This window comes from Anabrus simplex, chromosome 3, assembly GCF_040414725.1.
Source record: "Anabrus simplex isolate iqAnaSimp1 chromosome 3, ASM4041472v1, whole genome shotgun sequence".
In the NCBI taxonomy this organism is placed as follows: domain Eukaryota; kingdom Metazoa; phylum Arthropoda; class Insecta; order Orthoptera; family Tettigoniidae; genus Anabrus; species Anabrus simplex.
Genome location: NC_090267.1, coordinates 69,307,773 through 69,333,882, shown reverse-complemented (window position 1 = coordinate 69,333,882; position 26,110 = coordinate 69,307,773). Strand labels below are relative to the sequence as shown.

The 26,110-nt window shown below is 40.7% G+C and overlaps 1 protein-coding gene across 2 annotated transcripts in view; it reads right to left on the bottom strand.

Annotated features, from left to right (window-relative positions):
• The window catches only part of LOC136865978 (transcriptional adapter 1), a 46,324-nt gene extending 24,264 nt beyond the window's left edge, over nt 1–22,060 (bottom strand). The window contains exons 1-5 of one of the 2 annotated variants that reach the window (XM_067142561.2): nt 21,954–22,055; nt 21,775–21,868; nt 15,879–15,915; nt 15,552–15,779; nt 8,124–8,324 (exon numbers count right to left, since the gene is read on the bottom strand). In XM_067142561.2, the coding sequence (XP_066998662.1) occupies nt 8,124–8,324; nt 15,552–15,779; nt 15,879–15,915; nt 21,775–21,851 (543 nt within the window). In that variant the 5' untranslated portion in view covers nt 21,852–21,868; nt 21,954–22,055. Of the gene's footprint in view, nt 1–8,123; nt 8,325–15,551; nt 15,780–15,878; nt 15,916–21,774 lie in introns of both variants that reach the window. The other variant, XM_067142560.2, reaches the window with a different exon arrangement.
• Nucleotides 22,061–26,110: the final 4,050 nt, after the last annotated feature.

Genomic DNA, 26,110 nt, shown 5'->3' with positions numbered 1-26,110 from the left:
CCACTGTAGACCATTAACACTAAGTTGGTTTAACAAAAATGTGTATTTCCTCAGAACTCATTACATTTTGTATTTAACTTTGAAGGCCTGCATACTCCATACCCAGCAAGTGAATGTACAATGTCAGAAACTAATTGCACAACATATTGAGCCATGCTATCCTTGTGAGAGATGACCAAATTATGACTACTGTCTATTATCATGTTAAATAACGGAAAGGAACCAACAAGAGATGAATCAAGTCATATACAACCATGTGCAGAACTCTTGCATTCCATATGCATTCCAGCTTTGACATTATGCTCATATAACACCATACTACAAAAAGTTAGGACAGTTACATTTAAACGACCATAGAAAAACCCACCAAATGACCTTCATCTACCAGTTGCTTTCTACAAATAGCCCCATCTATCTATCAACCAATTTTTTGGCTCCTTTCTTCATTTCAAGGAATTAATAATCGTTCCAGATCACAGCACAAAATAGCACAACAATGAACAAATACCTACAGCCATTTCTTCCTGGTCATTGCTTTGAGGTTATGGCATACAATCCCGATAGATATTAAAAATCTTGCTCGTCTAGGACGTTTAAAACAGCTGACCCTAAATTGCTCCAGAGTACATACAGCTGACATGAATGAATGTATAAGTGAATGAAGTGTAAATGAAACCAAAAATGAGATTATCACATTTACGTTTTACTCTTATTTTAGATTAAGCACTAGCTCCTAAGAACAGATAACAGAGTAACATAGTAACATGGTGTTTAGTGAATTCTGACTGTAACCTAGTCATATTCAGTTCATTTTACCTCATATTAGAATAAATTTTCCTTTGCCCGCCTGGTGGCCATGATCGTTAAGGCACTGAAGTCTAAAACTGTCTGATACCGAGGTTAGCCGGTTCAAGTCCCGTTGGTCGAAAAAAAAATTCACTATCAGAATGTTGGCCGGCAGGGTAGGGGAGGTGGCGGTATACAATTTCTAATCACTAGATTGCGTGCCAAAAGCCTGGATTAAATTCCAAACCTCTACGCAGTGTTCATATGGAGTGAGGTCATATGACTCTGTTGATGATGATTCATCCATTGGATGGGGACGTTAAGCCTTGAGCAGACCCCTTGGTGCTATTCGACAGGAGTAGGCTATGTGCTGGCACCGGGTTTCACCCTCTCCCTACTATCATATATCACGTCATTCATTTCATCTCACTAACTCCTCTGATGAGGTTGACGTCGGGAAGGGCATCCAGTCATAAAAACCCGCCACGACAGATTCATCTCACCTTATACCCGACCCCATAGGAAAACGGGACAAGGGTTAGACAAACATTAGAATAAGTTTTCCTTTAAGCTATAGTTCCGTTTCTATGAGTTTCAACTTGACAGTTAACTGGAAGTCAGACACTGGTGCCAAATTGTTACGAGTATGAACAGCTGATTCATAACACACAACATGAATCAAAGTGTATATACAACATAAGATTGATACTGAAGCCTCCACCTTATCAATACATTTATAAATGAGATAATGAGATGAAATAAATGTATTGATAAGGTGGAGGCTTCAGTATCAATCTTATGTTGTAGCTACAATCAATACGGAAATGAAACTTATAGATTAAAGTGTATATACTCGAATATAAGTACAGAATCAATTATTCTTTGTAGCAACATACATAACTCATATATGATGATCAATAACACATAACATAATTTAGGGTAAGGCTATAAGATAAAAATAGATCAATCCTCGAACAGATAAACGCGATAAAATGAAATGAAATTTCTACTCACCATTCAGAAGAGCTTGTGTTTCTGATAGATTCAATTTCACTTAAGGAAGGAAAAAATCCTACAAAGGGAATACACCACTCTTTTCTGAGCCACTATCGGCATTGTCATCATCTGTTGAGGTTTTACTCTCGCTTGATCGTAACGGGATAATAACATCTTCAACATAATCGTCTGTGATACTTTCCCCTTTCCCAAGCTTCACTTATCTCGGATTGTGTCTCACAACCTTGTTCCAGTCTTCCGCACTTACACGGCCTATGGCTTCCAGAAGAAGTCTTTCAACTTCCAAAACTGTGAAGAGTTGGTTATCTGCACCTACATAATCCTTCACTTAGGCCCAAATCAGTACCATGGTGTTAATATAGCAATGGTATGATGGAAGGTGAACAACTTAATGCCTATGCCTCCTGGCTACTTCATCCACCGCAATCGGCTGCCTTTGATTGCTATTTATTAATTTGCTTAGCCGCTGCCAAAAGGCAGCGCTCAAATGTCAAGTAGAAACTCATAAAAAATGAACTGTAGTTGTAGACACTGTAGTATTAACTCAAGCAATTCTTTATTTATTAATCTGATATTTTTATGTTATTGTCTCCTCCCAATTTATCCCATATTTTTTCATTAATAGTAATCATTATCGTATTATTGTTAAGTTACTCTTTATCTGATTTACAAGTTTTCTTTCATTAATCAAAATTGATTACCATGATACTGTATTTTAAATTAATGCTGTAAAAATATGCCTCTGCTGGCGAGATCTAGTGTTTACAGTGCACTATATCTTCTAGTATAAGCTAGAGCAATTTTGACCGAGCTCAATAGCCGCAGTCGCTTAAGTGTGGCCAGTATCCAGTAATCAGGAGATAGTGGGTTCGAGCCCCACTGTCGGCAGCCCTGAAGATGGTTTTCTGTGGTTTGCCATTTTCACACCAGGCAAATGCCGGGGCTGTACCTTAATTAAGGCCACGGCCGCTTCCTTCCAATTCCCAGACCTTTCCTGTCCCATCGTCGCCATGAGACCTATTTGTGTCGGTGCAACGTGGAGCAGATAGCAAAAAAGAGCAATTTTGTTACTTTCATTGATCTGTCTCGGTCTTATTCTTGGCTTTGACAATATGAAAGTGACCGAGGTATGAGCAATGCTAGTAATACCATTCCTTATGCAGCCAGTCCCTGTTATGAATGGTGTGAAAATGTTGCTCATAGGGTCGGTTGGTGCATGCATTTCACTGGGCTTGGCAGAATGATATGTAATAGCAACGGAAAACTACCTCACTCCTCATTTCCCTAGTACGCCTCTTCAGTCATGTCTAGGCCATCTATGACAGCTGATGGTAGAACTGTTGAGGATCCAACCTGCCTTTGGGCTGAGGACTAAACATACATTACTACATGCTGTAAAATTCTAAAAGAATTGTATGTGGTTAAGTGTAAGAAGGAGCCAGAGAAATAAATAAATAAATAAATAAATAAATAAATAAATAAATAAATAAATAAATAAATAAATAAATAAATAAATAAATAAATAAATAAATAAATAAATAAATAAATAAATAAATAAATAAATAAATAAATAAATAAATAAGCAAACAAATAAATAAATAAATAAATAAATAAATAAATAAATAAATAAATAAATAAATAAATAAATAAATAAATAAACAGAAAGATAGGAACATATATAGGATGTCTGTCATAGAAAGAAGACATGAACAAACATTAAAACACAAAAGGACAAAGACAATCTCCACATCTTAATACACTGCTGTCACCACACAAATAGATTCTCTCCTCATCAATCCCAATTCTTCTACTTCCATTTCTTCTCCGTCCCCAACAAACTCATATCTGCTTCCCAGATTCAACATTCATTGAAGGGTTTCATCTTGACAAATCTTCAATTGATATGGTAAGTGTAGAATGGGATGATGATGATGATGATGTTTAAAGGGGTCTAACATCTAGGTCATCGGCCCCTAATGGTACGAAATGAGACGAAATGCAATGACAATTTAAAAGTACAAAATTCATCCACTGGCCAGAATTCAAAACATGATGATGAAGAATGAATGGATGAATATGAATTTAAAACAATCAGTGGATCCGACCCGCAATTCCTCACCTTCCCAGAAACTATATGACTGACCGAGGGACTGCTTCCAAAGCACAATCCTGAACTGATGATGCTTGTTGTCTAAAGGGGCTCAATATCCAGGTCAACGGTCCCTCATAATGGCACTTATTGCTATCAAAGTAGAACCATGGTATTTCTCAAGTTGCAGTATTAATCAAAGGTAGCGTAAACTCACGGTGTTCCAAACATTATGGTACTACTCGCAAGTAATGCACGTCGTACAGGTAATGCAGACCTATGGTGTTTCTCACATAATGGCGCCACACATACGCAATGCAAACCCATGGTGCACCTCACATAGGTGTACTAATCACAAGGACTCGTACTATCCCGTGGTGTTCCTCACATAGTGGGTACAAATCACAGGCAACGCAGACCAATAGTGTTGCTCATATAGTGGTACTAATCACAGGCAACACAAAGACCCGTGGTGTTTCTCACTTTATGGTGCAAATCACAGGCAACGTAAGCCCGTGATGTTCCGCACATACAGTAGTGGTACTAATCACAGGTACTGTAAACCCACATTGAACCGCTCTTTGCTGCTACTAATCACAAACCTATTGTGTACCTAACATAGTGGTACTATTGCATAAAATGAATTTTTTTGTATTATAAAGGTGGAACATTTGACCATACCTTTTAAGTATAGTGGTACTACTCGCAAGTAAAAGCGACCCATGGCTTTCCCCACGTGATGGTACTAATCACAAGTAGTTTCATGGTTCTAATTCAATCATACCCTGGTCATCCCTTTTAGTCGCCTCTTACAGCAGGAAGGGGGTAACGTGGGTTTATTCCTCGTCTGCGTCCCCCACCCACAGAGGGTTAGAATAAGATGACGGACAAATTAAGGACTGAGAAAGGGAAGAGACAAATATAAAAATCTGAATATTTGAGGTCATTCCAGAAAATTCCAGAGAAATCAGGAATATTCTGGATAGTTCTGATACATTCTAGACAATTCAGGAACAAGCTTCTTTATTTATTTATTTTTTTACACTGCACCGACACAGATAGGTCTTATTGCGACGATGGGATAGGAAAGGGCTAGGAGTGGAAGGGAAGTGACCATGGCCTTATCTTCTGGGCTGTTGCCAGTGGGGTTCAAACTCACTATCTCCCAATTAAAGCTCACAGGAACATTCTACACAATACTTTAGTCTATGTCTGCAACATTTTATGGCTGGGTTTATTAGATTACTTTGAGTGCTTCAACAATGAACCCCTTACAACATGGACTGGTAAGCTATAGTGAAATATTTCCAAATGATGCTGCACACCACAAACTCTGATACTTTAAACGGAACACTGCTTCCAGTCAGGTGAGCTGACCCTGCATTTTACTTTTATGTTCTCATTGGTTAATAGTAAATGTACTTCGTTTAATGTCTTGCGTTGCTAGTTTCTACACTGTGGAGTGCAGGCCACCAATAAACATTGTCTTTGACACTTGCATAACTATTACTATGTAACCATAATTTAAGACATCATGGGGGCTCTTATCAACACATTTCAAGGGATATTTAGGCTGCAGACTTCTCTTAAAACTACGTTACTTTACCTGCCCCGGTTGACTCTCGATGACCACTATGGGTTACAGAATTGGTTCCTCATTTTACTTGCCTTCATCCTCTTGGTCATGGCCTGTGGTTATTGGATGGCATTATTCATTTGGCTTATCAGTCCACAGACTGGTTTGATGTAGCACTCCAGGCCTCCCTATCCCGGGTTGAGTGGCTCAGACGGTTGAGGCGCTGGTCTACTGACCCCAACTTGGCATGTTTGATCCTGGCTCAGTCTGGTGGTATTTGAAGGTGCTCAAATACGTCAGCCTTGTGTCTGTAGATTTACTGGCAAGGAAAAGTAATGCTGCAGGACTAAATTACGGCACCACGGCATCTATGAAAGCTGTAAAAGTACTTTGTGGGATATAAAGCCAATAAAATTATTAACCTTTTCATTTCTACTTAACTCCTACCTCTTACATCTACTCTGATCTCTTTTCCATATTCATACCTTGGTCTACTCTGCCGTTTATACCTCCTACCCTTCCCTCAAAAACCAACTGAACAAATCCTGGGTGTCTTAAGATGTGTCCTGTTATTCTATCTTTTCTTCTGGTCAAATTTTGGCAAATTGTTCTCCTCTCATGAATTTGATTCAGCATCTCTTCATTCGTGATTTGATCCATCCATCTCACCTTCAGCATTCTTCTGAAACACCATATTTCAAGAACTTCTATTATCTTTCTTTACTAGGCTAGTTATTGTCCATGTTTCATTTTCATACAAAGCCACGCTCCAGATGAAAGTCTTCAAAAAACACTTTTTAATTCCTATATCGATGTTCGAAGTGAGGAAATTTATTTTCTTAAGAAAGACTTTCCTTGCTTGTGCTAGTCCACATTTTATGTCCACCTTACTTCCGCCATCATCAGTTATTCTCTACCCAAGTAACAATATTCATGCACTCCCTTTAAGACTTCATTTCCTTAATCTAATATTCCCTCCATCACCCACTGTGCTCCATTTCACTGTAGGGTAATCTACAATCGCTATCGGTCACACAGAGAAAGATGGAAACCTGTTTGTATCGTGTTCTACATAACATGTCTGTGCACACAAACAGTGGGAAAACATAATACCACTGCCTCTCAGCAGTTCTTGGAGTTCAACTTATATACTGCTTATCACTGTCGCTATTGGCATACATCCTGTGCCACTCAATTGAACAACTCATGTTGTTCTGCCGTGCTGTACAATTTTCAACAGTTGTTCTACCAAAATAATTTGTCATACTCATCTGAAAAGCAGGAGACCCAAGATATTGAACCTTTTCATATTTAGAACTGTAGCAAGAAAGAAAGCTGTTGATAAAATTTCTCAAACTTTTAATTGTTGGTTTGTACGCAAATTAGTTTGATGGCGCTTTATTAGAACTCTTGTTGGCCTGATTATTTGCAATTAAAATTGCTGACTGATTCTCTTTGCATACATCTTCTGTGATTTTCAGATAACAGTGGTGGCTCATAACAAAATTTTCAGGGGGTTCACAGCAACATTTTTGTTCATGTCTTAAATGTACCAAAGTAGAATGCAAATCAGTACAAAACAACTAACTTAAATAATTTCACTAAAAGTTCCTTGTACGGTTCCTTCTCCACTCATATGGTAGAACCCCTACACCCAAGAATCCATTTTTCTGAAGTTAATCTACGAGTGTATAACAAAACTAAAATTACCGCTGCCGGGCCATGTGGCTCAGACGGTTCAGCACTGGACTTCTGACACCAACTTGGCATGTTCGATACTGCTCAAATACGTCGGCCTCATGTCGGCAGATTGACTGGCTCGTAAAAGAAATCCTGCAGGACTAAATTCCAACACCTCAGCTTCTCTGAAAACCGTAAAAGTAAGATGTAAAAACAATAATAATTATTATTATTATTATTATTATTATTATTATTATTATTATTATTATTATTATGTCCGACTCGTTGGCTGAATGGTCAACGAACTGGCCTTCGGTTCAGAGGGTCCCGGGTTCGATTCCCGGCCGGGTCGGGGATTTTCACCTTCATTGGTTAATTCCAGTGGCCCGGGGGCTGGGTGTTTGTGCTGTCCCCAACATCCCTGCAGCTCACATACCACACACAACACTATCCTCCACTACAATAACACACAGTTACCTACACATGGCAGATGCCGCCCACCCTCATCGGAGGGTCTGCCTTACAAGGGCTGCACGCGGCTAGAAATAGCCACACGAAATTAAATTACTTTTGTTGTGGATTTATTTATTTTCATCTTGTACTTCTTCTCCAAGACTGTACCCGTACCATTCAGCAATTTCTCCACATTTTCTGTCCACACAGATAAAGTAATACATTCTGTATATACTGTATGCGGCAAAACAAACAGTACTGAAATTACAACCATGCTCTGAGCATCAAAATGTGTTATTATAACATGCAAGACAGCAACAATTATCTGACTGCACGAGTATAGCAAAAGCACCCACAAATCTTATGTACTGTTCATAATGGTTCTGTAGATCGTCGAATATGTTGATGAATTACCACAATGATAAGAAACATTACTATCTTCTCTCATAATATTTCGAGGCACGCTGTAAGAATCTATTTTCTGAGCGAATTTATTTTCTGAAGGTGAGTAAAAATGCTCACCTGAACGGCAACAACCAAATAGTCGCCAACAGCTTCTTCAGCTCCTTCCAATCCCCACTCCCAAGCAGAGAGCAGGAGCCGACCAAAAATCAGCGAAGAGTCTGGTAGGAAGAATTCTTGGACACAGTACCTCTGAGGTTCTTCCAATGCATGTGGAGGTAGTGGGTTGAGCTTAGGTAAGTACTCGGTGACGTCAACTGGCTAAAACAATTACAGAAAATCCAATCAAAAATTTAACTCATAATGACCTTTGTTTTCCCTGTATCTAAAAGCATCAAACAGAAAATGCTATGACAAACAAATGAACAAACTACCTATCTTCAGATATGAATCTCAAGAACCTTTTACAGACAACACAGAGACAATTTTGTCACCTGGAGCTCACCAAGTAGACCGGTGGTGCAGTTTGGTGTATGAGAGTACCTGGAAGAGTGTCAAAAAGTATCTTGCTGATGATCATAATCTAAACTACAAAATGTGGAAGGCACTGAATAGACACAGAACTGGGTTCCTATTAGCATCTTCCCAGATGTATCAATATTAGCAAACAAGGGATCACTTCAAATTATTCATAATCATTTTTAAAACCCACTTTAATAACCACTTATTATTATTATTATTATTATTATTATTATTATTATTATTATTATTATTATTATTATTATTATTAATAATGGTTCATGGTGTGGGTTACTGTAGTCACATCCTAGTTCATGAACCATGGGCAACGGCTGAGTGGCCTAGTAAGTGGTCCTGAAAGTAGGGATACCAGTTGCTATCAAATGAGAGTGGGCATCTCACACATGTAAGTCATGGCCCTCCTTGTGCTCAGGCGGCTAGGACTATATCATCCACCAGTGGTCCCTAATCCATTAATGGAGAGATCCTCACTTGGACTATGTGTACGTAGGGTAGCACCCTGCTTCATGAATTTACCAAGCTCAAAACATTTTGAGCTAGCCTTGGACCTATGGGAGTAACGGAGTCCCACTCCCATTTGACAGGCGAGGGACTCCTTGGAATCAACTTGGCGAACGAAATGAAATTTGATGGGGAGCTATCAATATTAATGAGGCTTATGGAAGAAAGAAAGTAGAACTGGCTGAGTCAGCAAAGAGCATGCATCTGGATGTGCTAAGAGTAAATGCTATTCGGGTAAGGGGAGATATAAAGGAAGAGATAGGAGACTATAAAGTGTATTTGACAGGTGTTGGAAAGGGAAGAGCAGAGTATGGGGTAGGACTGTTCATCAGGAATACCACTGCACACAACATCGTTTCTGGCAGGCACGTAAATGAGCGAATGATATGGGAAGATTTAGCAGTTGGAGGAATTAGAACGAGAATTGTCTCAGTGTATTCACCATGTGAGTGTGCAGATGAGGATGAAGTTGACTAGTTTTATGGAGACATCGTAGTCAGGGTCAACAGCAAGGATAGGATAGTGCAAATGGGCAATTTCAATGCGAGAGTTGAAAATAGAACTGAAGGATACGAAAGGGTGATTGGAAAATGTGGAGAAGATATGGAAACTAATAGGAATGGGAAGCGTTTGTTGGACTTCTGTGCTAGTATGGGTTTAGCAGTTACGAATACATTCTTCAAGCGTAAGGCAATTCACCGCTACACGTGGGAGGGTAGGGGTACCAGATCCATAACAGACTATATCTTAACCGACTTCAAACTCAGGAAATCTGTTAGAAATGTACTGCAGGGCCTCTCAAACGCCCAAAATCTCACGCGTGCAACTGCGGTGCATAGTTTCTATGCACAGTTCATCGGTCCCACTTAGCTCAGACCAACGCTTCGTCTTTGGACTACTCGGCTAAGCTTGGCTCAACTCTGCTCAGATTTGGAATGCTAAGGAGCAAGTGAGGAAGAGGGAGATAGGAGAAGCAAGCGAGACAAGCGTGGGGGAAAGAGAGAGACAACGCTGTTGTTCCAAATCAAGGACTGGGGGTCTGCACTCTGGTCAACCAAGAGAAGTCGTCTTTTGCACCGTGCACAGTGCATGCACCAGATGCATACACCCTGAAAGGCCCTGATGTATGGTGTTTTTGGGGATTTCTTGATGATACAGACCACTATCTGATCTGTAGTGAACAAAGTATCTCTAGGCCTACAATAGGGAAAGTGAAATCTGTCTGCAAACGAATCAGGGTAGAAAAACTCCAGGACGAGGAAATTACACAGAAGTACATGGATATGATTAGTGAGAAGTTCCGAACAGTGGACAGTAAGCAGGTTCAGGATATAGAAAGAGAATGGGTGGTATACAGGGATGCTGTAGTGGAAACAGCAAGGGATTGCCTAGGAATAACTGTGTGTAAAGATGGGAAAAAGCAAACATCTTGGTGTAATGATGAAGTGAGAGCAGCTTGTAAACGTAAAACGAAGGCTTATCAGTCCAGGCAGATTTGCTGCGGTAACTCCGGAGCTTCCTGAAGCTGGTCATCTATATCTTCATCTGGATTATAATGTTGCCAGAAATCTTTGAGCGTAGGTGATAGATCCAGCTGGCAGGGGAGGGTGGTCCAGGTTCCTTTCCGGGGCGACGAAGACCGCTCTTCCGGAACTCCCCAAAGGCTTCACGCACACACCAACGCCATGCTCGACAGCAGTCTCCCACGGGGCCACTTCTACCAGGCCAGGACAAGGACGCGGATCACGTGGGGCAAGGCGAAAAGTCGACAAGACGTAGTGCACACTTCGGCCGCAGGACAGCGGCGGACCTCGCCCCGCCGGCTCCTGCGCCAAAGCACTCTTCCAGCCATCCAGTGGTCCCTCACTGGATTACCCCCAGATACGTGACGTGTGTGGAGCCCCTCTCGGAGGATGAGTCAGTGATTTGGTGACTGTATCGTCATTTGCTGAGAATAGTTCTGTTCCAGATTCTGGATGGTTATTATAATTCTTATATATATATATACATAGGGTGTCCCACCCAACTCTGCGACCCCAAATCTCTCTGAAATTAAAAAAATATGAAAATTCCAATTGGCCAGGAACGTACCCATGTCAGGGGCTCACACAATGAGAAGGCATGCACGATCTACAAAGGCAAACAAATAACACCTCCAACACCAGGTTGCGCTTTTTTAAATGGAACATGTATGTTTATTCTAGCAAAATGACAACTAGAGCTACAACTAGTGATAACACACTTGGTTCTGCTTTTCTAAACACATTTACTAGTGGCCTATAGCCCTCAGAAACTTCATTGTTGTGCAGTACATCTGGCATGGAAAATGTACCCACAAATCACCAGTAGAGTCTTGCCCGATGAAACCGTTTCACTTCAACAGATGTTCGAAATGCCCTCCATTTGCATCAATACACTTTTGGAATCTGGTAACTTGAGGGTGTTGCATGGATTGCAGTGTTTTTGCATATATTGCCGCACACGCCACAGTAATATGATGTTGCATATCCTCTATAGTCATTGGCGGTTCTTGATACACTTCACTACACTTCTTTCACTGTGCCCCAGAGAAAGAAGTCTAATTGCGTCAAGTCTGGGGACCGAGGTGGCCATCGCACAGGACCTCCCTGTCCTATCCACCTATTTGAAAACGTCGCATCCATAACGTCTCTGGAAACTCGTGCAGAATGTGCGGGACATCCATCACGCTGGAACCACATTGATAGACACGTTTCCAATCCCACATCCTCCATGAGGAGGGGTAGAGTGTGTTGCAGAAATAATTAATATCACTGTCCGTTTAATGTTCCCTGATAAAAATAGAGACCTAAAATACAGTTACCAATGATACCGCACCAAACATTGACACTCCACTGTCGTTGATGAGCAACTTGGCGAATCCAGTGGAGATTTTGCTCGGACAAGAAGTGCATGTTCCGCAGATTCACATGACCATGATTTAATGAAGCTTCTTCGGTAAACAACGTATTACATAGGAATGCTGGATTACCTTTGCAACTGCTGAAGTGCAAAACGACAGAATACAATGCGGGGTTCAAAGTCCATCTCGTACAATTCCTGGTGCAGTGAGATATGGAACGGATGAAACCAATGCCTTTGCAAAATTCTGCTCACACTACTGCGTCTTATTCCAGAACCTCGTGCAATCTGTCGGACACTCACCTGAGGTTTGTGCGCTACAGCAGCCAGAACAGCAATTTAGTTTCCATTGTCAGTCGCTGTCTTTGTACGTTGTCGCTTTGTGGAAGCCCAACTTCCTGTTTCCCTGAGTTTTGTGCAGATGTTGGCAATGGTACGAGGCAAAGGATACCATCGATCTGGGAAGCGTTCAGCATACAATGCCACAGGTGCAGTTGCATTTCTGCGACATTCGCCATAAATTAAAATAATATCCCGGTATTCTTCGTTACTGAAGGCCGGCATATCGACTAGATGACGGCAATTGTTACAAGCTACACGAAAACACGGTTTAATGTGTTATGGAAAGCAATAACCAAAACGTACGTGAATTACGGTACAGTATAACAGCAGACCAGATCAGGAGACACTAGTACACTGAGGCCAGAACGTGCCGAGCTGATATTGGTTTGTTTACAGCAGGCTACAGGCCAGTGCAAGCAACCCCTGCTCTGAGCAAAGAAGTACATGCGTTGCATTACGTCAGAAACGGTTGCGCCATTGCCATCCTCTAACAGTCACGTATTTCAGAACGTATGAGGTTTAGAAATGTGAAACCAAGTATGTTATCACCCATTGCAGCTCTAGTTTTCATTTTGATAGAACAAGCATACATGTCCCATTTTAAAAAACGCAACTTGGCGTTGGAAGTGCTACTTGTTCACCTTTATGGATTGTGCACACCTTCTCATTGTGTGAGCCCCTGACATGGGTACGTTCCTGGCCAATTGGAATATTTTTGTTTTTGTTTCATTTCGGAGATATTTGGGGTCGCAGAGTTGGGTGGGGAACTCTGTATATATATGTGTGTGTGATTATTTTCATTCTTATTTTCTTGTTCAATTAATTCTGTATTGTTCACCCCTTGAGGGTATGCACTATTATGTCTTGTACCCTGTATATATATAATAATAATAAAAAATAGCACGGGGCGGGCGCACCCTTCAGGGGCCCCTTCGCTGCCCTCTCGCGGTTAACCCTTGTGCTGTCTCACATACATGTGAACCTCCCGCTGCTATAAATGCAGGAGTGAGAGACAGCTCAGGGTCAGTTGGTCGTGAAAGGGTAGGCAACCAACTAACAGAAAAACGAGATCATGTGCTGAACAGATCCTGAACTTGAGAAATATAATCAGGAATAAAAGGATCCAGAACAAGGATTAGGTAGTAATATTTGTAGAATTTAAGAAGGCCTATGATTCTATTGACAGGGAAACCTTAATGAGGATCTTGGAAGAATTTGGTGAGGATGATAAATCACAGAACCTGATTAAACAAACTATCAGTAACACTATGTCGAAGGTGAAGTTTAGAGGGGAAACTTCAGATTGCTTTTAAATTACGACAGAAGTTAGACAAGGGGATGGGTTAACACCAATGCTCTTCAACTGTGTGTTGGAAAAGGTCATTAGAGAATGGGAAGGATAACTATGAGCCTTCGAGGAAGAGAAAGAACAATTCAGGGTTGGGGCATGGAATAAAGGGGTGAACTTCAATTGCCTTGCCTTTGCAGATGATCTGCCCATCTTTGCGAATAGTGTTGAATCAGCAAGTAGAAGAAACAGTATCCTTGTGAAACTGCTATGAAGACAGGCTTGCAGATCTCTTTTGAAAAAACAAAAACAAAACATCAAATCAGCAACAAAAATCATTAACACAACAGGAGGGAAGGTAGAAAAGTCAAGAGCTTCAAATATCTTGGTGGGATGATCCAGTCTAGTAGTTTAGAAGAGGAGGCAATCAAGGCAAGAATCAGAAAGATGGAATTAGCATACCAGTTGACGAAAGATGTGTATAAGAAGAAATCATTAAGTCTGAGAACAAAACTGAGGCACTATAACACTGTGATCAAACCAGAAGGACTATACGCTGCTGAGGATTGCTGGAACAACTGGAGAAGAAAGAAAGGAAGATTCTGGGACCTATATATGTTGGTGGATAATGAACACTAGAACCTAACAAAGAGTTATACAAAGGGACTGAGGGAATTATAGAGTCTATGAAGAAGAGACAAATACAATTTTACGAATCTCCTACGTATGAATCAAGAAAGGCTGACTCAAAAACTCATTACACATTTTGAAGGGGAAAAAATTGTTCCCAGGTGGTCTATGGAGATACATGCTGATATGGAGAGAATGGGCATTATTCATGAAGATATCCAAAACAGGAACCACTTTCGACAATTAGTTTCAGACTTCAGAGGCTTCCGAGAAGGAGAAAAGAAATCTTCAAAAGTGATTTTTTTTAGAAGAAAGAAGCAGATAAGCCAACGAATGAAGCTATATTGGCAAAAGATCAAAGCCAGGGGAGGGAAAAGATGATGCAGGATACTGGAGTTGTTACTCCGTGGTCCATAGCGGTCAAAATCGAACAGAAGAGGAAGAAAAAGTATTAAGGTCGCTGCATGGCACTAACAGTGCTTTCAGGAAACCAGAATTTAACCTGTCACAAACAGTAATAGTATCATCAGGGGGTCACTAGCTCAGTCTTTAATGTTTGTTTAACATTAACATTATGCCAATCTTCCATTTCACTCTCTCCTCACTCCTGTTCTCAGATGGTTTTACATCACTACCAATATAATTTTTGCTAGGGGCTTTACGTCGCAACGACACAGATAGGTCTTATGGCGACGATGGGATAGGAAAGACCAAGGAGTTGGAAGGAAGCGGCCGTGGCCTTAATTAAGGTACAGCCCCAGCATTTGCCTGGTGTGAAAATGGGAAACCACGGAAAACCATCTTCAGGGCTGCCGATAGTGGGATTCGAACCTACTATCTCCCGGATGCAAGCTCACAGCCGCGCGCCTCTACGTGCATGGCCAACTCGCCTGGTCTACCAATATCAATATAAGGAATGCACAGTGCACTAACTGTAGTACGGACAAACATTACTGGCCTCTCAGTCATTGCCCCATAAACTGAGTACTCCTAGAATATCACTTTCACCTGTCCAGGTAAATGTTAGGACAGTACAAACTCACCCTCATAGGCCTCTATCAATCACAGCAACACAGTTTCAGTCCAAAACACACTTCCAAAATTTATCAACAATGAGGACAGCAATGGATAACACAAATAAGATTAAAGCCTCCCTTGTTACTTATGAAATAACGATGTCTTCTTTGCCACATATGGAAAAATATATGTACATATATCAATGAAACTCTTCTATCAGTACAAAGTAAAACTGAAATAGGTCTCTCCACCAATGAGTTTCAACACCAAAATGCAATACAAGATCAAGGGGATTTTGGTGAAGGTCATGGAGCTACTCGAAACTATATGGAGGAATAACTAAAACTTACCTCAAATCCTTTGTCTGAACGGTTTCTTCTTTTGAATTTTGTTTTCTTATTTTTATCTTCAGATTTACTGGATCTATTTCCAACTGATGATTGACTTCTTGATGAATTGTGACTGATGGATAATGCATGACACTTATTGAAGAGACAAAGCAGAAATGTGTTATGGAGATGAACCTGATCTTCTGTCATCAGTTTTCTTGACTCTGCATCAAATTCTTCTTTTCTCGACTTCATACAAAACATAAGAATAATTGTATCAGAATGCTTCTAGCCTCAGTATAAAATAAACTGAAGGTACATTACAAGATACAGAGCAGATCAACTAACCTTCATTTGAAACCAGAGCTTCATGAGCTGAAAATATCTGAAACAATAAAAGAAAGAGCAATCTGTACCTCAAGATAGACAGTTCCAAAAGCACAGGTCTATATGATATCATTATCAAGGAAATTAAAACAGAGTGTGACGTATTGGCGGGGTAAATAAATTAAGACAGAACCTAGTAGTGTTCTATTTCTAACATTTATTATCTAGTTACTAGAACTACACATTAACACAAAGGATTACTGAGCTCACCACTTACACAAGTAACACAGGGCACATACTTGCACAGTACGTGCTCTCTCTTATTCTCACGGGCCGATGACCTCGATGTTAGGCCCCTTTAAACAACAAGCAAGCATCGTCTTATTCTCACTGTTTATTTACACTAATACCACAGAATCCGATCACGCACACTACAGTCTCACTTGCTGGCATTGTCACAGCCCACAGTTCGCAGCCCCCGATGATGTTCGCTATCAGCATTCTGATAGAATTCGGTTCACAGCCCCATGCCGACATTCCAGTGTTCTCTTCCACAGCTGCACCAGAACACTCGCAATGCTCTCCTCCAACAGCTGGCCCCAAGAGACACAATCTCGCAGCGACACGTATCAGAACGGGTCCACAGTTCAACAGAGGAACACTCCACAGACTGCCCCACTCAACTCCAGGATGTCGCACACTATCGGCCACTAACTGACAGAGCTCACCCATGACTGTAGCACCCTTCGCTCACACTGAGTCCACTCACTGACTGAATTGCCCGCCTGGCAAGTCACTCCTGTCTTATATATAGCCTCCAGATATGTAAATCTCTCGGCCGATGAACTAATAGTTTCCACATCCCTCGAGACCACAGCAACGTAGCGGCCAATGGCCAGAGATTTACATTGGCGGGCGGAAAGGCCAGGCACATAGCAAGAAGATGCTGGAGGTTTTAATACATTTGTTTTTGCTAATGTTGCTGCAATCTGGAAAGTAGGGGGAAGAGAGAGAGAGAGAGAGAGAGAGAGAGAGCAAGAAGTAAGATACAGAGGAAGTTGGATTATTAGAGCCTCAGCAAATTTAAATATGAGTAATATAAGTTATCCATGGGCAAAAAAAAAAAAAAAAAAAAAAAGAGGCAATGAAAATGAGTAGAACATCCACTCAGTGTGACCTTGCACTTGGGGAAAAGAGAACTGAATGTATGAAAAACTTTAGCTATCCTGGAAGTCATATTTTCTGCAATGGGAATGTTACACTAGAAGTATAAAATATGGTATCCAAAATATTCAACTTCTACCAAGTGCAAAATCTTATGTGGGACAAGGCAGGTCTTATAAGAGCAAAACACATTATGACCAGTGCATACCTTCTGCTAATCATGACATAGGCCTACAGTTTGGAGAGTTGTGTACTGAATCCACAAGACATTAGTAAATTACAAGCGTGAAAATTACAAGCATGCAGAAGACAATAAGAAGAGACATGCAGGGTATCTCAAAACAATGGACGAAAGAACAAGAGCTGCACGGCTGAAGTGGTTTGGCCATGTTGAATGTAGAAGATATGGATTCCCAAGCAGTACTTCGAGAGGGTGGTGTCTGGAATAAGACCAGTAGGTTGTCCCAAAAGGAGATGATTTGACCAAATTAAAGACGGCCTATCAAAAATGGAAGACACTGGAAGATATGAGAGAGGTAGTTTACAAAGACAGGAACAGATGGAGGCATATTGTTCCCACAACCCCTATCTGGCCTACTGGAAGGATCCAGAGATGATATGATGATGATGATGATGATGATGATGATGTGTCTACATCGAGCAACTATATCTTACATAAAAGAAACAGAAGTAAATTTGATTGCACTCCAAGCAGCAATTTCAAAAATATCACTTCATGACAAATGTCATAAAGCAACAAGGAGGAACTGGATATCTAGAACAGTTACCTGTAGTAGTAGAAATTTTACACAAGTCTGGTGATAGTGACATCAATCTATTCAAAAGAATAGTAATTTCAGTATTTCAGCAAACATAGGAAATTCAGCTAGGCAGTGAGATTTTTATGGTTTATTTTCACAGCACTGGTGGTAAACCTCTGTGATCACAACTTTTCCTTTGATTCAATATTGGAGACTTCAGACTCTGAATCTGAAACTGCTGAAGAAGTTGGATATCTGTCTACTTCTACTGGAACATCAACTCAACCAAGAAACACAGCAAGGGGAAAACATATCACAGATGAAAGTAGGTGTACAGCTTTGGGCACAGGTGCAGAGTCCTGATGAAACACACACAGTACTGTACAGCCTTCCGAGTTATTATTTTTATTAACAAATACATTGCAATTGGGAAATAGGACCTATCTCGGTGGCAAGGATCACTTACAGTAGTGTGATAATAGTGTAAATTAAAAAACAACAACAACAAGAATACAACAAGTAATTCCACATGGAAATGAAATATTACAAGAAATATTACCAGTTTAACATTTTAAATCCAGCATCATCATATACAAACTTACATGTACCTTAAGTATTTCAAAATTTTACACTATGACTTATAGTAGATTGAGCAGTCCAATTTCTAACTACTGTCTTAGCATTGTAAATACAGCATATTCATATGTACAAATTCGCACATGCCTTAAATAATAGATAATAATAAATAATAATAGAAATTTACATACAGTTTACAGAATGCTGGAGTCTATTCTTGAAGCATCTTACATTTTTGGGAAAAGGCTCTACGACAAATGCAGGTAATGCATTCCAATCGTCAATTCCTCGACTGACAAACAAATATTTACCATAGTTAGTTTTCTGCAATCTACCTTTTACTTATGTGGATGATCTGTCCTGCTTGTGTAACAAGGCTTTTCTAGTCGACTGTTGAACTCTCCCCAAGCTAGCTTATTCATGTAGGCGTTTGTTTTCTTCTAGTTCCCAGTGAAGTTTTTCTATCATACTTGCCAACTACTTTGAGGATGAAATAGTTAAGCACAAATCTTGCAGCCTTTCGCTGTATCTTAATAAGTCCTGTTTGGTACGGACCCCATAGCCTACTGCTGCTCCATATTCCAGGACTGGCCTAATGAGTGATATATAGTTCTGCGCCTTCGTCTGGGAACCGCTGCCCTTTAGCACCCTCATCACGAAGTGTAAGGACTTGTACGCTTCAGTAATTACATTTCCTATGTGGGATTCCCATTTCAGATATCTCTTTACGTGGATTCCTAGGTACTTGCATGAGTTACTCTCTTCCAGAGCATCCGATCCAAGACAATATTGAAAGTCCCCTTGCCTATATTTCTTTTCCATTCTTATGAGACTGCATTTTTGAGAATTTATTTTCATTTTGTTAACAAGTGTCTACTTATGGAGTGTATTTATATCAGCTTGTAATAACCTACTATCACTAACATTCTGTACTTTTCTGCATATTATGCAGTCGTCCGCAAACAATCTGCATTTTGTTTGGCAGATCGTGATAAACACCGTAAACAGGAGTGACCCTATAACACTACCCTGTACTATTCCCGACGTTATAGAAACTTTGTCAGAGTATTTATTTCCCACCTTTACCCTCTGCATGCGGTCTGTCAAAAATTTCTGGATCCACAGAACCACCCTTTTATCAATCTTTGTTTCCACCAATTTTTGCATCAGAATGTCATGTGGTACTATATCAAATGCTTTAGCAAAATCAATTACAATAGCATCAACTTACACACCTTTGTCTAATGACTCTCTAATATCTTGAAAGAGCGACAACATCTGGCTCTCGCAGGAGAAACCTTTTCTAAAACCATATTGTCAGCCATTAATCCACAAACTTTTCTCCCATTGTTCCCGTAGATATTCTGAAATGAGGTGTTCCATTTGTTTGCATACAATGGATGTAAGGTTAATAGGTCTATAGTTGTCCATTAGCAGCCTGTGTCCCCCTTTAAAAATCAGGACTACAGTTGCTTTCTTCAAGTCATCTGGAATTTGTGTATTGTTGAGACACAGTAAATAGCATTTCTAAATAGCCCAAAAGAGCTGTACCTCCCAGTTTCAGAACCTTCCCAGCAATATTATCAGGCCCTGTCGAATTAATTTTCCTTAAGTTCTTAATTCTTTCCTGAATTTTTCTACAGCTAATTTGGAAGAGAGAACAATCAGGGTTATAATGTCTATTGCCAGGCTATTCTGCTCATTAAAGACGTTCCCATACCAATGATTTAATTCATTAGCCATTAGTAGATTGTCAGTAAATACGTCACCTTTTCTGGACATTACCAGTGACACATCCTTTCCTTTTCCTAACATACTTATAGAGATTTTTCCAACCATTTTCCCCAGAAGAAGAAAAATGCATTTTCCCTGGCAGAAAGTATACATCTCACATATTTGTCATGAGCAGCTTTCTTTTCACTCTGCAAATAACCTCAGCCTTTGTGGCTGAGGTTAACTTCCGAAAGTAACCAGGGGAATCTGACCCCTACAGAGTGCATCCCCAGGTGGCGGATAGGGAGCCCCTACAGTATGTAGGGCTGGTTGAAACACCCAATACAACCCGCGGACCAACAGATAGCCCAATTCCTGGGGACTTTAAAATATTAGGACACCCTCCTTCCAGGGGTCATGGTTATGGGTGAAGTCCTCAATGGCATCTATGGCGGAACTTCGGTATGGTGGAGATGGCAGAAGGGGCAAACCCGTAGCGTCTGTACTCCAGAGGAGCAGCTACGAAAGACATCTGTCTCCATGTTAGGGGCGGCCTTTTGTTTCTTAAATGCTATTTGTTTGAGGCGTTGACCCATGTGGATCTTTTGCCCCTACTGGCACCATATTGTATGAACCTGTATGTAAGTGGAATGGCGGTAGTGTGAAATGTTGTGTTTGAGGAAAGGAAGATTAAGGACGTCACAAACACCTAGTCCCCAGGCCAGGGATATTAATCATTACAATTAAAATCCCTGACCCGGCCAGGAATCGAACTCGGGGTCACCGGATGACAGGCAGACGCGTTGCTCCATACACCGTGGGGCAAGACTAGGGGCGGCCTAATTTTGAACCTGGTGTAGGGATGTGGCGACGCCATCGCCCAGTGGGTAACCACTGCAATTAGTCTCCCAAGTATTGGCGGGTAAACCATAAACCTTACTGACATGAGGATATGCATGTCAGGCACTGACCAGCTAATGCATAACAAAATATTAACACAAAGATCCATGATAGGCCTAGCAAGCCAGTGGTAGCGTATTATATCACTTTCAACAGTCAAACGAGCCTCGGATCGATTGTAAAACCAATACCAAAAGTGCCTTTGTGCAGATCTGTCAGGTATGATGGCCAAAATGGCTCCGATGATAAACAAATCCGTTCAAAGAAAAATACAAGAATTGGGACTATTACTGTAGTATCCTTAGAAAAGGATGCAAGAATGGGGAAACCACGGAAAACCACCTTCAGAACTGCCGACAGTGGGATTCGAACCCATCGTCTCCCGAATGCAAGCTCGCAGATGCGCTACCATAACCGCACGGCCAACTTGCTCGGTGATCCTAGTTTTTACTCGAAACTAAGCTTAGGCAGAATTCCTACAAAGAGGTACCGAACCACCAACAACAAATCTTTCTTCTGAAATCTGAGGTTCTCAACTAACTGCATTCCGGACATCATAACCAGGTTGTAACTAATATACATACTCCCTAACAGTGTTCCTCAAAAGACAGGGAGAAATAGTTCTATATCCATAGTGTATCATCAGTGTAATCTGGAGCTTTCAAACAAAATGCTCAGGAAAATGTCTTCTTGATGGAGTGATAGACTGCATAGGCCTGACAGCGTAAGATAAAATGAGAATACTGAGCCCAAGGATGAGTAGAATTCAATAAGGGATGAACTTCTGAAATATTAATACTTACTGAGCTGACTTGTCACCCAACGATTCGACGAGCTTTTTGCGAATATTGTTTAATTCCTCACAACCTGTCATTCTCATAGGCGAAGACCTATAACCTATTACGAAAATACAGAAGATAACAAAGTACAGTTGCTAACGCACCACACCACGATATGTCCATTGACACTTTATGTTACGTACTATATTCGAGACACCAAGCAAGGTAGAAATATATAAATTATATTAAAGAACTTTTCAATTCCAACTATAAAAAGCTTCATAAAATGACACACCACAGTCGAGCAGAAATCTCGAAAAATACGATAACAAAATCCTACTATCGAGCTCTCGAAATCGAACATTGATTCGTCGTTCCTTTGTTTCCCTCGGATGTTTACAAACCACGAACGTTGAAACATAATGAAAATGCCCACAAAATTTGTATACGAAAGTATTTCCAAGACTTCCCTTGGTGTATATGTTGAAATGAAATATTTCTACTATTTCAATATTTAGGTCATGATGAAAGACATTTCGGAATATCACTACTTAACAATAATAACTCAAACATCATCAGTCTCATCATATAAATAGGAAATTCCATTCCCTGTGATGCTATTTTTATGTACTTATTCTTTGACTTACGTAATTTGTTGACAAACAAACCTGATTGAAACTTGAACTTAAATGGTGCGGCATTAAAATACGTAAATTAGGGGATAGAATTACAACGGTGTGTTTAGCTATGTGTTATCGGTGTGTGCCACGTTAGCTCATGTAAGCTGCAGCTGGTAAGTTTAAATGTAATTTCACAAACATTAAGGAATTGGTTCTCGGTTCACAATTTTTTGAGGTTAGTTTTATCCTTTGATATTAAGTTTGCTGCTCTTTTGACTAACTACCTGCATCCCACCGTCATATCACCAAGATTTAAGGAGCAATTTCAGTGGAATATAAATTGTAGATAATTAAATAAAAATAGTAGTCTTCGTCATTGAGCGTTACACATGGCTTACGGCATGTCTTAATCTTTACATGTGTTACCTGTTCTGTTGTCATTAACGTGTTTGTCAGGAGAATGTGCACTCTCGATATTTGCATTATTTCCTAAAATTAAATTTTGTTCCGGGGATTATTAATAAGGTCTGCTCCGTGGTGTAGAGTAGCCAGTCTGTCTCTAACCTAGAGGCTCCGGGTTTGATTCTGTGATTCTGGGCCTGTTCAAGGATTTGAGTATTGAAATGGAACCCAGCCTCATTTGTTCAGTTGAGGAACGGTGGTATGAGGGGCAGTAACCCCGATCAAGATCGGCTGAGGATGTCACGCTGTCGACGTGACACTCCATTACCCGTAGCTCACATGACAAGAACCAGCAGTCGGCTTGGCAGACCAAGATCCTTAATGGACTGCGTGGGTTTTTTATTCGATCCTAGTCTAGACTGGTGGATTTATGAAGATTTAAAAAAGTCTCGTTTTTTTCAGCGACTCTGGGATGGGACGGAGATAGGATAGTACAGTATATTTACCTGACGTAAAAGTGGGTAACAAGAGAAAAAGATCTGTCGGGTATCTGACCGTGGATTTCGAACCTATCATGTCGCGAATTCAAACTACACGGTCCGGACAATTCGCTTGTAGTTATATGTTTCTTTTATGTTGGCGTGAAACATGTTCTCATCTTCTCTCCGTTCATTCATCTCTCGGCTGTCAGTAATCAGCACCCTCACATTCCTATCGTGAAATTGCTGAAAGCATATTGGGCTTTGCTCATTTGAAGAAACGGCCCCGTCCCAAATGGAAATAGTGATAAAGGACGTAATTAGCATTGTGACTTAGCTTCTGGCTTTCCACTCTGACAGTGAGGATCGAATCCCGATGGAATTCTCTCGTAAGAATCTCCTGGTATCATGAAGGACGTTGAACTCCCAGCTAAAAGCCAGATGTGAGCCAGGGTATTTCCAGCGACCTCAGAAGTAACTGAACAAAAAGTGAAAATTCTTAACCTTTAATATAAGTCTAGCGATTCTTTTGTCCGACAAATTTGTGCTCTTTACTTTCAATCTTGGACGGATGTCCTATGTTCAAATCGATTGTATAGAATTGTGCATTTGTGTGCTCTCTCCTTTTCGTGAAATGGTGCTAAATACAATGAATGTTTTAAGTAGTCGCTATATCTGCTGTTTTGGGCCAAGTCGTACCTTTACTCGTATGTATGTTGGGTATTCAGCCCGAAGGCTGGTTTGATCCTCTGCAGCTCCGCCAACAGCTGTTATAAATAGCCTAGGCGTCACTGAAGAGGCGTACTAGGGAAATGAGGAGTGAGATAGTTTCCCGTTGCTTTCCAACTGACCCTATGAGCGATATGTTCACACCATTCATAACAGGGACTGGCTGCATAAGCAATGGTATTACTAGCATCACTCACACCTCAGTCACTTTCATATTGTCAAAGCCAAGGATGAGACTGAGACAGGTCAATGAAAGTAACAAATTTGATATAGGCCGGGCTGAGTGGCTCAGACGGTTAAGGCGCTGGCCTTCTAACCCCAACTTGGCAGGTTCGATCCTGGCTCAGTCCGGTGGTATTTGAAGGTGCTCAAATACGACAGCCCCGTGTCGGTAGATTTACTGGCACGTAAAAGAACTCCTGCGGGACTAAATTCCGGCACCTCGGCGTCTCCGAAGACCTTAAAAAGTAGTTAGTGGGACGTAAAACAAATAACATTAATTATTAATTTGATATAGCCCATACCAGAAGACATAGTGCACTGTAAACACTACATCTCGCCAGCAAGGACTCATCACACGGGAAACGGAAGCAAGGGTTGGACACATACACACACCTTGTATTAATATTGAACTTTGAACCACACCTCTAAGTACATCAGCTATGGCCGGGCGAGTTGATCGTGCGGTTAGGAGCGCGCAACTATGAGTTCGCATCCATGAGATAGTGGGTTCGAACCCCATACCAGGCATATGTTGGGGTTGTGCCTTAATTAAGGCCACGACCGCATCCTTCCCATTCCTAGGCCTTTCCTGCCCCATCGTCGCCATAAGACCTATCTGTGTCGGTGCGACGTAAAGCAACTGGACATAGTGTCCAGCATTCATGATTGCTTAAAATCAGACTATCAGAAGTTAACGGAATAAATAATAATAATAATAATAATAATAATAATAATAATAATAATAATAATAATAATGTCAGCAATTGAGAGTGCAAGCAGGTGAATAAATATCCTCCCATAGACTTACCTGAACAACAGTTCCCCATTATCGCGGTTTTTGTTTTTAGTTTTTAGACAGTTGCAGCGGAAATCCCATCTAGCGGAGATGAGTGACAGCAGAAGAGAGAAAGACGACATGACATTATAGGCCGTGCCGCGTTTAGTTTTCATCTGACCGGTTCAAAACGTTCCGAGATCGATTCCTGGCCGGGTTGGGCATTTTAACCGCGTCTGGTTAATTTCCCTAACTCGATGACTGGGTGTTTGTCCCAACTCTCTCCTCTTTATACACATATACACCATACTACCAACCCTTACAGAAGCACGTAATAGTGAATATTAAATAATAATGTTTACGTCCCACTAACTACGTTTACGGTTTTCGGAGATGCCGAGGTGCCGGAATGTAGCCCCGCAGGAGTTTTTTACGTGCCAGTAAATTTACCGACACGAGGCTGACGTATTTGAGCACCTTCAAATACCACCGGACTGATCCAGAATCGAACCTGCCAATTTGGGGTCAGAAGGCCAGCGGCACTCAGCCCCGCACGTAATATAGATCCCTCCACATAGGATTGTCGTCAGAAAGGGCATCCGACCGTAAAACTGGGTGAAGTTCATATTTGCTCCACAATTCACACCCCTTACCCCCGAACCTACCAAGGTGTGAGAAAAGCGGTATATCAAAAAGAATGATCATTGTTATACATGTTATAAGTTTTTGGAGATCATAAGGTATGTTAGTGAAAATTAGCATGAATTAATTAATAATGTTCGCTTGTGGAAACTACAACGCGCCACAAAATTTCGTAGGATGACTACTGGGGTAACCTCTTTGCGTGTTCATGCTTCCAGGGTATCTGACGGATCTCGATAGCATCTCCGAGAAGTTTCATTTCTTACAATAATGTTCAATTTCTAAACCACTCACAAATGTGAAATTTAGGTTAATGATGTTTTCTGGACACCTTACTCTTTATTTGTGCTTTTGCTGCAGGTTTTCCAATTATGCTATAGAATATTAAATTTTGTAAACTGCAAGTATCGAAACATAAGATTACAATAAACAATAACCTCTCGTGGATCTATGGTTTCTGAGATTATGGGAGACAGGTAATATCTTATCTA